General features: G+C 51.8%; 1 protein-coding gene across 1 annotated transcript in view; it reads right to left on the reverse strand.

The window, feature by feature from the left end:
* Window positions 1-13097, reverse strand: part of RNF43 (ring finger protein 43) — a 62069-nt gene that overhangs the window by 4207 nt on the left and 44765 nt on the right. Inside the window, exons 3-8 of the mRNA XM_040532524.1 lie at window positions 11594-11668; window positions 10151-10282; window positions 9541-9642; window positions 8785-8940; window positions 8156-8258; window positions 6220-7749 (exon numbers count right to left, since the gene is read on the reverse strand). Of these exons, the coding sequence (XP_040388458.1) occupies window positions 6220-7749; window positions 8156-8258; window positions 8785-8940; window positions 9541-9642; window positions 10151-10282; window positions 11594-11668 (2098 nt within the window). The remainder of the gene's footprint in view (window positions 1-6219; window positions 7750-8155; window positions 8259-8784; window positions 8941-9540; window positions 9643-10150; window positions 10283-11593; window positions 11669-13097) is intronic.

Consider the following 13097-nt stretch of genomic DNA (forward strand, 5'->3'; position numbering starts at 1 on the left):
TGTGTGTGTGTGTGTGAATGTCAATACAAGCCAAAAGAAAAGTTAAAAAAGGTGTTGAATCAGGAGATAGAGAGGTGAGAGGTCCTCAGCTGCTGGGCTGTCTGTGGAGACCCACACAGAGCAATGGCCTGAAGGAGCACACCTTGCTGATACAACAGAAATCTTGTTCTTTGCGTATTAACTTGTAATGGTGGTCTTTCCCTGCCCCCTAATCCCTTTCGCCTTCTCTAGCAAAGATCAAAGACGTGACATGAAAGGGAATAGCTGAGAAGACAAGCAGGAGTTGGGGGAGAGAGGGAGGATGCTGACAGCATGCTGCAGGAGATGAGATTTCCCAGAGAGAGAAAGCAAGAGGTTTCATCCTGCGCAGGGAGTAATCCGGCTGTTCTGGGATGAGATCCTTGCATGCTGGGGTGGTGTAGGAAGCCATCTAGCTGTAATTCATTGCTAGTTGTCTGACTTCTCTTAAAAAGAGCCTTTCAGTGCTGCTTGAGGATTGATTCTTCATTTAAACTAGTCAGAGCTGTAAGTCCTTGGCATAGTCTCCCAGGCAAGAGAAGTGTGGACATATCCTTATGCAAAACCCACCAAGAAAAGCTGCATAAACTCCAGGGTCACGCAAGCATCTTTGGGACCATTGCAGGCACCTTGGTGATGTCTGCAGACAGCATTATTCCCCACGATGCCAGTGCGTGGTACTGCCTGGGAAAGGGGCGTTTCTACAGGGGCTGCGATTCAGCCTTACCAAGCTTCAGCCTCACCTTGCAGCTGGGCAAGGTAAGCACACACCTGGAGGGTGCCACATCCCACAGGAGCACCGTCAGCTTCTGGAAACCCTGGTTTAGGAACTTCCTGAGCCAGAGATTATATTTGCATCTCTGCATTTGATAGCTCTTGATCTAGGCTCTTGAACCCATTTTACTTCTGGCACCCACATCCTCTGGGCGATGAACATCACAGTTTCACTATGCCATGTGTTACTTTACTCGGTGTTTTAAAGCTTCTGTTTCCCATTTGATGCCACAACTTATTTTGTTATAAGAAACAGTGTCTCTTAGCTGTGTTCTCCCCTGCTCTCTCTGATTTTGTATCCTCTGCTTCATATCCTCTGCTAGCCATCATTTTCTCACATGAAAGTCTCTATATTCTGCTTTCTCAAAAAAGCCTCAGCATCGTGACTGTACTCGATATCCTTCTGTACTTCTCCCAGGTCTACTACATCCTTTTTGGAGAAGTGGTGATGAGTGGTGCATTCTAGCTCTGAAAGCACCACAGATTCATGCAGTTGCACGATGGCACTTTCTGCTTGTCCTGTACTTGTTCCCAGCTAGCTCCTAATAATCATCTGACTTGTTGACCGAACTACTCACAGCAAGTCCAGGATGCAGCTTTTCTGAGTTAGCTGAGAAGGGCCCATCACTGTGCGTAGGCATTTAGAAGCAGCTCTGCTTGTGTGTGGCATTTTGTGTTACTTACATGGAATTTCACCTGCCACTTTATTGCCCGATAACTCAGCAACAGGAGATCCTTCTGTAGCACTTTGTAACCAGTTTTAAAGCTGACAATCCTGGAGGATTTTGTCTTCTTAAAACTTTGTTATCTCCTCTCCATGCCCAGAATATTTATGAGCTTGCTGAAAGGTGCCGACAGCTGGAGAACTCCACTTCCCTCCCTTTCCGAGTAACTTTCCTCCATTAAGACTGATCTGCACTTTGTCTCCTATTTTTTAGCCAGTTATTTACCTATGAAAGCACCTTCCCTTTTATCCTTTGAGAGCTTCATTCCCCTAAAAGATCTGCGAGGCGTTATCTCTCTCTACAAAAGCTGTGTTGCCTCCTCCCCTGGGTTTCACATTTAGCCATGTGTCTACAAGTCAGACCCTGTATTTGAATTTTTAACAATTTGCTTGCCAGGAAAGTCAGTCTCATCGTTCTGTTGCTTCAGCTATTTCAAGCTGATGCTGCCCTCAGCTCTTCCTTCTGGCTCTGGGCATGGGTAACAGATTACAGTCCACATTTTTGGTTTAGCAGTTTTGTATTTGAACCCCTGCACAATGCTCAGCTGAATAATCAATAACCCTGGCAATTTGTTACTGTTCACTTTATTGACGTGTTTCAGAAATGCTCATGCTGATGATTTGATCTGTGTGGGATCCTCTAACCCATGCCCTGAACAGAGACGTGCCAGGGTGAGAACTTCCTCAAGCACTTCCCTGCTGATTACTGATGCAGCAAATTCATTTTGCTCCTCTACTTTGCTGTTACAGCCCTTGAACATCCCTCTTAGACCTGTCTTACTCTCTGGGCCTGCAGAGCCTCTGGCAGGCTTCTTCCTTGTGATGGAGCTGAAAACGCTCACAGTAGTTGTTCTGTTTTTCACAAGTTGTTCACAGAAGTCTTTCCTGGCCTGCCTCACCATGGCTCTGCACTTAGCTTTACATCCAACTCTCTTCTGATTTCTTGTCTGGCCACACCTTCACTTTTGAAGAATGGCTTATTGCTTCTAATTGCCCTCTGCTCTGCTGCCCCGCCAAGCCTTTTCTGGGGCCTTTTTGTGGTTGGTGATATGTATGACTCTGGGCTTCTGGTACTGCATCTTTAAATGATCCCTGTGCCCAAAAGCATCTTATTCTTTCGACTGCTTCTTTCACTATTATTTTAAGAAGAGTCTCATGTTTATATAGGCTCCTCTTTTGCAGACTGTGCTAATGCAGTGTATTATAACCCCAATTCCATAGTGTTTCTACTTAGGTACAGTTGGGGATTTTGTGCTACTTGTCATTGGTCTTTACACTCTCCTTAACACACAATGTCCCTCCTATGCCCCAGAAAAGGCATACTCTTCTCTATAATTCCACATGGAAATTGCAGGGTGCCACTGTGTTTTTGTTGTTTATGATTTTTTCTGAGAAGTTCATGTCAAAAATTTCATATAAAGCCAGGCTTTCTAATTCATCCACTTACATTTTTAGCCTTGCAACACTTACTTATCTAGAGGCATATATGCATTTCTCCTTGGTCTCATTGTCTATTTTCTGTGTCCCATTTAAACAGGACTGTCTATTGGGATTTTCTTTGCTGTTTTTACCAGTTCTCCACTGCTCTTTGTGCAGTGACTTTGTAAGATGAAGTACTGATGTGATCAGAGCTTTAGAGGTTGTGGCATTACAAGCAACATGTTTTCAGCTTGATGGCTTTTCCATATAACCCCTGCATGAGCTCCTGCTCTCTGAAACTTTTACTAGTTCCTAATAAGGTAAAATCTTTCTATTATTTTATAAATCTTATAAGGAAATTTTGACTCTCTGTGTGGTCCTCAAAGCATCGCAGAAGCTACTGCAGTGAAACAGACATAGAGTCACACTGCTTTAAAACACAGCAGTTCTTTGGGCTCCTGGCAAAAAGGAGGTAAGAGGGACCAGAGGCTTGCTGAATGCACATGCTTTGACAGTCACGCTGGTGCTGGCTCTGGGCAAGTGTCAGAGTGCCTTCCCCATTGCACCATCAGGATGGGCACAGATCTGGGCCTCTGGGACTATCCACAAAGCAACAGAGGCACTGCAGCATGTACCTCTGCAATGTCTTGGAGCCCCATGTTAGAACTGTGAAGCCCAAGCAGCAGGTCCCCTGGGCCAACGAGTGCCCCGGGGGGATCCCTGCTCCCTCCTTCCCTCCAGGCTGGAGGGAGACACCTTCGCTCCTCCATCTCCAGGGTGTCCCCAGCACAGATCCTTCCAGTGTGGGGGTCACAGACAGGGAGGAGCACAGACCAGGGGAGAAAAAACAGAGGCTAAAAAACATCAGAAAATTCAGACAGCTAGAGGGAAGGGAAGGGAAGGGAAGGGAAGGGAAGGGAAGGGAAGGGAAGGGAAGGGAAGGGAAGGGAAGGGAAGGGAAGGGAAGGGAAGGGAAGGGAAGGGAAGGGAAGGGAAGGGAAGGGAAGGGAAGGGAAGGGAAGGGAAGGGAAGGGAAGGGAAGGGAAGGGAAGGGAAGGGAAGGGAAGGGAAGGGAAGGGAAGGGAAGGGAAGGGAAGGGAAGGGAAGGGAAGGGAAGGGGCACTGCTTAAAACATGAGTTTTATCACAAAGAGTACCAAGACCTGGCAGTACATCACACATTTCCTACAAAGGGCACACAGCAGTAGCCACCAAAGCCAGTGCATGGTGTTGCACATGCCTGGCACCTCCATTTCTAAATCTGTCCATTCCTGTGTCTGCTCTTTTGCTCATACACTTCTCTTATAGAGAGAAGTTACGAGCAGGCAAGCCAATATAGGGGTCCTGCCTCTCATGGTACAAAATATGTAAAATAAAGAAATGACAGCTGCACCTATACCCCTGAAACTTCAGGGTGCAGTCACAGGACACAGCACCATGAGGCACGTCCCACCATGTGCTTATGGTGTCAGCCTCCAGGCAACACGGAGATGCGAGGTAGCCACACCACGCCAGGGGACAATCACCCCCATGGGTGGCAGCTGGGCTCCTCTCTCAGCAGTCTCCTGGGCCACAGCCTGCCAGGGAAGCCCAGACACTGCTGCAGCCCACAGGGAGGGCGGCAGTGAGTGGCAAAGCCCTGCACTGTCACAGACAGCAGCAAGGTGTGACATGCTTCCTTGCACTGTACTCTTCCACAGCCACACCTGGAAGAAGCACCAGCTGCCCTGAGACCTGGATGAAAAGACAGAGGTATTGGTGTGTCCTGGTGGCAGCCATGTCTCGTGTGTCCAGGCCATGGTGAGCTGGTGGATGAGGCCATTCGCACTTCACAGGACACTCCCTGTGAGAGGGACCCGGAGCAACCCTGGGAGCTGTTTTGGTCCCCCCTTGCTCATGGCTCCTTTGGCCCCAGGTGTGGCACTGCCTCCCCAGATATTGTCCCTTCCCTGCCAGTCACACCGGTCCCTGGGCTTTGTTTTGCAGGGGGAGCTCACGCCAGCTCCTGAGCAACCTGCCACTGTGCTGTGGTCCTGGCAGGGCTGTCCCCTGACGATACTGCCACACACCACCTCCAGCTCAGGGCGCATCAGCCCTCAGAGCTACCGGCAAATTGGAGAGACGTCCTTGCGCTGCTGTGTCTGTGTCTCTTGAAGTGGCAGCCTCTCTCCGGGCCCTTTGAACAAACTCCCCCATTACCTGCAGTGCCAGGCACTTCTGCGCCTGGGAAAAAGCTGTTCCTGGGAGCCTGGGAGCCCAGCGTGCCGCAGGCACTGCGCCCATCCGGCCTCTCCCCCTGCCCCGCTGCCTCCTTGCAGGCACGGCACAACCAGGAGCCTGGGCGTGGTGTTGGGCTGGATAGACAAGCACGGGGAGGAAGTTATTATCTCTGCGGTACAATGGGCACGGTGAGTCACGAGTTTAAAGCCGGAATTTTAACAGAAATTAGGCAGCCAGATCTGTATTCGGTACCTAAATCAAAATGATTTGCCCGAGGACCTGCAGTGAGTCAGTGGCAGGGGGAGGAAGGGAGCCAGGTGCTGCTCCGCTGCCAGCACCTGCCCTTGCTGACTTGCAGGCTGCTATTTGCAGAGGAGTCCGAGAGAGCAAGGCTTGCAAGCTAAACCTGGGAAGGCTCTTTCAAACGTTCTGGTCTCAAACGTATTTTCCCTCTCACAGAGAGAGCCAGAACTGACATACAGGCAAAAGGCCAAATCTTAATTACATCTGATTTACAGAAGACACTAAAAAGTAACTCCCACACATCAGAGGCAGGTGAGACAGGAGGGATGTGCAAATCCATAAACTCATTCAGTCTGTTCCTCTACTACATCCGGCCATGCACACTCATTTCCTTATTGAGTCCAGCAAGCTGGGGTTAACTAAAACAACTAAGCCCACTAAGCCTTAACAATAATGACTTTGCCACTAGGACATCCAGACTGCGGTAAGGGTACTTAGAATTGTGGTTCCACCCTTTCCTTTGGGAGATAATCCAGTGGCTAGAGACCCCTAAATAGCTTCCTTATTTCTCACTTGTATTATTTTAGGACGAGATTGCAGGGTTTGGTGCACTCAGCTGATGCATGAACACGTGCTAATTGTTCAGGCCATCATCTCACGACAGGTAAGCTCTGAAAAACTTCTGTCACCAGTGGTCCTGTAGGAGAGCCCACCATTAAGGTGCAAATGTCTACCAGCACCCAGAGCAGCCTCGTGCCCAGCCTGCAGCAAACCACCTCCACTCACCTGCCCGCTGAAAGAAGAGGCCAACACCAGACTTACCCTGGCTACACTGCTGCGTTGGGCAGTGCAGGCGAAGACTCAGACTGTGCTTTGCTGTGCCCATCCCTGAGAAACCAGCAGGAACTGTGTGGTTTCCCTCCCGTCCTGACATCCCCTCTTCCTGCTTTTTCAGCTCTGAGCTGGACTGTGGCACTAAACACTTCCAAAGTGGCCGAGAGCCCAAGCTGCAGGGCAAGGGAGCGCTTGGGATCAGGGGCTGGACTTCAGGGGAGCAGCGGTGGCCAGTGGGGTGGCCGTGAGGAATGTGAGTGTCACAGGCTTTGGGCAAGGCTGAGTCCTCAGGCAGGAGAGAGGGGTCAGGCTCCAGGGGACATTTTCTTTTCCTTCTGTGGTGACGACTCTGTAAGCTGTGTCTCTGCGGCAGCAGGACAGGGGATGTGCCAGCTGCTCCTGGTTGTCTGGTGGCATCTACACTGAAGTTCAACCTGTTTAGAGAAGCAGAGGGGGCATGTGGGGGCTCCCGGCCTTGCTGGGAACAGGCTGTCTGTCCTGCTGGAGGTGCCTCCTGTAACACAGTGCTGCTTTCCACAGGCTGCTGACAGTGATGGCTCTTCTCAGCCCTCTTTTGCATCCGAGCACCGTGGAAGCTAACCTTGGTCCCAGAGTACCGGGACTTGCGCTGCCCAGGCCCCTGGCCGGCCCGCCCAGGCGGGCACTCTGTGTCCCTTCTGTAGTGGTGGTGCTGGTGGTGGTGGTAGTGGACATGGCTGAGCACCTGGGCCTTGGATGGAGCAGCACCCCCAGGCACCACCAGGTCCAAGGACCTGGGCCGCGTCTCCCTTGGCGGCCGCTGCCGCTCCTGCCCATTGTCTGTGGCGGGCCCCTCTGAGCTGCAGTACACGAACGGGTCGTAGTCGCTGCTGAGGGAGCTGCGGAAAGTGGAGCAGCTGCCGTGGATGCCCTGCAGACTGACGTCTGTGCAGTTCAACATGGAGTCGCTGGAGGAACCGTGGCAGGGCCCCGAGCTGGAGTCACTGCCCGGCCCGTCTGCCAGGTACCCACTGTGCTCCGTGAGATAGCTCTCCCCGGAGCCGCTGCTGTTGTGCTGGTGTCCATGGCTGGCCCCTCGGCGCAGGGCAGGTGCCCGGTGCTGCCGCTGTGCCAGGGCTGCCTTGAGTCCCAGGCAGGGGGGCTGGGGCTGCAGGGGGCACGTCCTGTGGGGTGTCAGAGGCTGCCCACATGCCGTGGGGCTCGGATGCTGCTGGCCCCGCAAGCCGGGGACCAGGGGGGACGGGTGGCCGCAGGCGGGCAGAGAGCTGGCTGTCCTGTAGGGCATGTAGTGGATGGTGCTGAAATCCAGCTGGGAGAGCTCTGGAGAGTGGAAGAAAGGGTTGCCATGGGCTGGCTCTGGGGGGAAGCTCCTGAGGTTTCTCTGAGGGTAGGCATGTGGGAGGTGGTAAAGGGCATGTCCTGGGTGCTGGCGGAAAAGGTGCAGTCTCCGTCCAGGCTCCATGTCCCGAGGGGCCAACCTGGAGCCTGCTACTGGGGCCTGGTCAACCGAGTCTCGGGCTGAGAAGAGAGAAGGTAGTATTCAGCATACATCCTGTGGCCCAGATACAGTGGGCCTGGCACCTGCGAGTCTCTACCGCATACCCACGTCCTGTCTGTGATCTCATGGCTGCCATCAAACCATCCTGCACCCTCCTTGGTGACCCAGTCCCCAGCCCTCACCTCCCTTCCCCATAGCTCTTGGGACTGGCTCTGACCTTGCCCCAGCCCAGCACCTCACTGTGCACCACTGGGATGGGGGCTTTTACGCACAGAGATCCCCCACACCTCCATGCACTCACCACCCCATATACCCATATGCACAGAGACACGTTCCCGTGATGCACCCACTGCATCACCCAAGGGTACGTGGCCCTCCTGAACACAACCCCATCCCTCGCCAGAAAATGCCGTGTCTGAGCCCTACCAAGAATATTGAACATGCAAAGTGGGCATGTGTGGTGTTGCTGCAGCCAGGGGTCAACACACTCCCGGTGAAACTCATGGGAGCAGGAGATGATCCGCAGTTCCTAAAGAGAAACAGGGAGAGAAGACTGAATGAGAACCCTGTCCCAGGAGCTGAACATAGGGATGGGGCTCTTGATGCTCCAGAAAGTGAGACTTGAAGGATGGAGACATCTAACAGTGAGCCACCTGTAGCCCAGCTTTGCACAAAGGAGGCTGCATGCAGCTCTGGGGATTGGTGCTAGTCCTCAGGAAAAAGGGGTATTATGGGCTGACTGTTTTGGAGAAGCAAACTCCACTTTTGCCCCATCGTTTCAACATGGACACATCATGGGCATTTTAGCCTTCGGTGACAGCTGGAGACCCATCTGTAGGGAACTGGAATCTGCAAGCAGGGCCAGTGCTTTTTGGCCAAGGGGCAGGCAGATATCCATCAGTGCTGGTCCCTTCCCAACTTTCAGGAGCTGCTGAAGGAAAACGCCCAAGGTCCTCCAACCTCTGCCAAGCTGCTCAGCTCCTCCTGCAGCTCTGCCTGCCTGCAGCCAAGCAGCTCAGAGCTGATGCTCACTAGTAGCCATGCCTGCAGCCTACCTGGCCCTCGCTGAACTCCTCCAGGCAAATAGCACAGACTGGGGCTGAGCTGCAGCTGCTGGCGGAGTCCCACCGTGACGCCTGCCGGCACCTGGCCTGGTAGTTGCGTGTGGCCAGCTGCCCGATGGCCTGCATGGTCTGCTGCTGCAAGGAGTCCTGCCAGAAAGAAAGGAGGCTTTCAGGAGAGGGTCAGCCTTGTGTTGTCACGTTCCTTGAGGCTCTTCCACTTTCGAAATGGGATTATCGGGGATTTGAGAACAATACTCATTTCCAGAGGTGACTCTTTGCCTAACCTGGCATAGCCAGAGGGGGCTTTGACAACACGAAACATCTGGCACTGGCCATTCAAAATCACTCAGCAGTGCTGAATTTTTGTCTTTCTATTGGAAAAAACAGGGTATTTTCAAATCTGGAGGTACATCTAACTCTGTAAAGACTTTTATTTAATCAGTTTCTATTAAAATGCTAAATCTTCTACAGGCAACACTGTTAAAATCAAGAGCTTGCAGGCCAACTTTGCAGCGTTAGGTGCTGAGACAAGCTCTGAAAGGTGCTGGGGAGTGTGGCAGGCTGCTATGCTCATGGGGTGGTGGGAGGAGAGCGAGGCCACTGCACGAGGGATGCTCCACATATCCTTGGCATGCACCTGCCTTGTTTCCAGGTCACAGAGGCACTTTTCTTCCCCCAGACTGGGTTTGTGGCTTCCCTTGTTGTGTTTCTGCTTGCTCAGACACATCTGCTCCATGGGATGCTTACCTGAGTCCTGTTCAGCTGGCACTTTGTGCGGACAACAAAAATCAAAATGATGACAACAACAGTGCTGACCACCGTGAGAAGAATCCATACATCGTAGTCTGGCTGTCAGATAAAAGAAAAAAGAGATTACCCTTGTGTGGCAGAGGTGGGAATTAGAGGATAAGCAGGGGAATTCTGATCTCTTCCTGACCATCAGCCTTTGAATACATCAACTCTGATTCCTTGCTCTTTACAGCTGAAAGAAAAAGGGTTCAGACTTTTCTGCACACTTCAGCAGGAATGGATCTTTTGTTTTGCAGCACCTCAGCTCACTATAGGCCGTGGTCTAAGGTAGCACAAGATCAGAAAATCAAGGCTCAGTCTCATATAAAGAGATACGAAATCCTCTCACCTCACTCATGATCTTTAAGCAAAAGGAACTAAATAAGCTGAAAGAGCTTCTGAGCATTTATTTGCAGCAAAGCATCTGAATGATGCAGATAAGCAGAATGGCTCTGCAGAGCTCCTGCAAAGGGCTGTTATCTCTGTCCATGGGGAGGGAAGCTCAGCAGCTTTAGAAAAGTCCTTGGGAGGGAGGATACAGAAGGCAGTGGAATGGTGTGTGTCTCACCCAAGCTGGTGGCTCCTTGACCTCTATCTTCACATGGGCCTCTCTGTTCTTGTTCACGACACCCATGAGCAGCTCAGCATCATGGCCCCTGATCAGAACCACAGGCTGACTCAGCCCTCTGGGCTTTCTCAGCTGTAAAGAAACAAACATGGTGAGAGATGGTCCAGAACAGCCTGAAACAAGGACTACCCCAGCTCTCCAGGCACATCTGGTTCCTCCCAATGCATCCTGAAAACACTTCAGAGACTAAGACTGCTCCCCCGGATTGTACTATCCCTCTGTGATGGAATCAGATGGAATCTTTCACCAACTCTTCAGAACAGCTTTCATCATTTCCTTCAATGGTGTCTCCTCCTCATGCACAACTGGACACTTTGTTCAGTGTTGTTTGTGCTCCTCTTTGAAGCCCCACTGCAAAAGTCCTTGGTCTCTCCTCTCCCATGTGGCAGCTGCCAACACCACCACTGAGTGCTGCCTTTGCTGCAGAAATACTTCACCTACTTTTCCTGTGAGACACATCAGAGTCTCCCCTCTCCTCCCTCTGTGATCTGCAGGACACTGTTTCTGATCATACCTACATTTTTCCACCATAGACATATAGTCTAGGCAGCCTCGCACAAGCAGGCTCAGCAAGTCCGTGTGTTCTCTCCTCCACGTTGACCTGAACTGGGGTGGCCACCTGACCCACTAACCACTTCCCATATGCATACTGAGCAACCTCAGCATTGCCTCATGAGCCTTCACCCGCTGCCACATTTCTCTGGCATTAGAAATTAAGTGCATGAAAAAACCACAAGGGATGGATCCAGTGACCAGGAATCAAACCAGAGTTTTGCTAATCTCAGGAACCAGCTCTCCTATCTGTCCTCTTATCTAGGGCTGGATGTTTTCCACTATACCTTGGCTATTCCAGCGAGGAACCTAGCCCCCTCCAGAGATGAGCAATGGTGGTGGAAGGTACCTCTGGAGGTCTATAGGCCAGTGCCTAACTTGTAGCAGGAGTATCACAAACAGCATACCAGGGTGGCCAGGACTTTTGCTTGAAAACTTGAGAAATCACCTTTCCTCTAGATAACAACAGGGCTGTCCCTACCAGGTGGGCTCTGTTAATCTGTGACTTCCCACAAGGAAGCGTCCAGCTCCTGGCAGAAACATTCAATTGACCAGACGATGTTATTTAAGAGCAGCAAGGTGCTGTTCACAAGCCGCTGCCTTGCTTGTTCTGCCTGCTGATCCAGAGGCTCACCAAGGGATGAGCAAAAGAGAAAAGCACTGTCCATGAGTATGGACAAGCTGTGTAAGAGTTAACACTCAAATCCAACCTGCATTATCTTCTTGGGACCTCCCACTGCACGTTGGTGGCTGGTAGGTCCTGACCTGTGCACATTTAGGGATGCGACAGGGGCACTGCAATTTATTTGGTAATATCAGTGGGGTCTGTACCTGATCAGCAGCGCTTTCATCATCAGTAATGTCAAAAAGGATAGCACGGGCTCCACGTTCCCCTGCCAGCTTTGCCTGTCCAAAAGAACAGAAGCTTGAGTAGACATTTTATATTTTACATCTATATTAACATCTACCATTTGGATATGCATTTGCCTCCCTGGCTCTTCACAGGAGAAAGAAACACCTGCTGCTTAGACTGACAAAATAGCTTACACCCTCATTTCTGTACTTGTGTTGAGCTGCAGTGAAACCAGTGTCTGCTCCTGCTACAGCTCTACCGCTCATGGAGGGTTTCTCCACAGAGTTTCAGACACAAATTTGTTGGTGTGCTTGCAGTCACAGCAACCCATAAACCTAGACACCAAATCCCCTGCATTTCTGTGCCATGGGCCCCTTTGCTTCAGAGCTGGGTTGCTGGGGAGATCTGCTGCCCCATTAGCACCGCTCACTGCTAGGCAAGCCTCCTGTCCCAGGACAGTGGGGACCGCCACAGGTCCCCAGCTCCCACTGCGGCTGCACCAGCTGGGGGCTGTCTATGGGACCAACTCTCATACACATTGCTCTCTCTGATCCCCAGTCCCCACATTCATCAGGGAGAGGTTCAGGTGATCCCTGGGCTGCAGGTCTAGGATTTGGAGTGGGATCAACCCTGCTGTACTCTTCACAGCCCACCTCATCATTGCAGCAGTCTGATGAGGACAGCTTTGAGGCCCACCCAAGTGAGTGTAAATACCATCCTTGTGAGGTCAAAGCACACCAAAGGACCTCATGGGGTCACCCACGTTCTCCCACCAAGCCCTTCGAGCCCTCTAGGCAAGCAGAGGCAGCCTCTTGTGAAAGGGAGACAGGAACGTGAACAAAGTGCAGGGCTGGGCTGCTGTTACTCATGCGGAGCGCTCTGATTTGTGTGTCCCGAGCGCCTGTGCAAACAGGGATCTGCTGTAGCTGCTGCAGCAGTTTGCCCGCTGCATTGCCAAACTCCAGCTCAGGGGGCAGAGGTCAGTGCTGCAGCTTCCCAGCTGCAATATCAAACGGGGTGCGCTGGGAACGACAGGGTGAGCAGCAGCCTCCGTGCTCAGCAGGGAGGAGCTGGGGGTGAGGGTCAGGTGCTGTTTTGGGGGACAAGGACAGGGACGGTGATGGCAATGGAGGTGCAGGTGGTGGGGAAGACTGGGGAACTCCAGGAGGTAGGGCTGAAGGCTCTGAGTCATTGATGGGATTGGACACTCCTGGGTTTGGCAGAACAGATAGGAAAGATGGAAAAGTGGCATTAGAGGCTCAGGGCAGGAATCAGAGACTGGGGTCCTGCCTGGGATCAAAGGAACCTCAGCGTTTGCCAGCACCAAGGAACAAACAGGACTTTCAAGTAGTAACTTCCACCCATGGGAGCCAGTCAAGCTTTGATCAACAATGAAGAGCTCTACAAAGATTTTATCCTGCCAAAGACACTGACGATGGGAAAACGAACAACTGAGACTGGACAAGCGATTCTTCACAACAT

The sequence above is a fragment of the Cygnus olor genome, chromosome 20 (assembly GCF_009769625.2).
Source record: "Cygnus olor isolate bCygOlo1 chromosome 20, bCygOlo1.pri.v2, whole genome shotgun sequence".
Lineage (NCBI taxonomy): Eukaryota > Metazoa > Chordata > Aves > Anseriformes > Anatidae > Cygnus > Cygnus olor.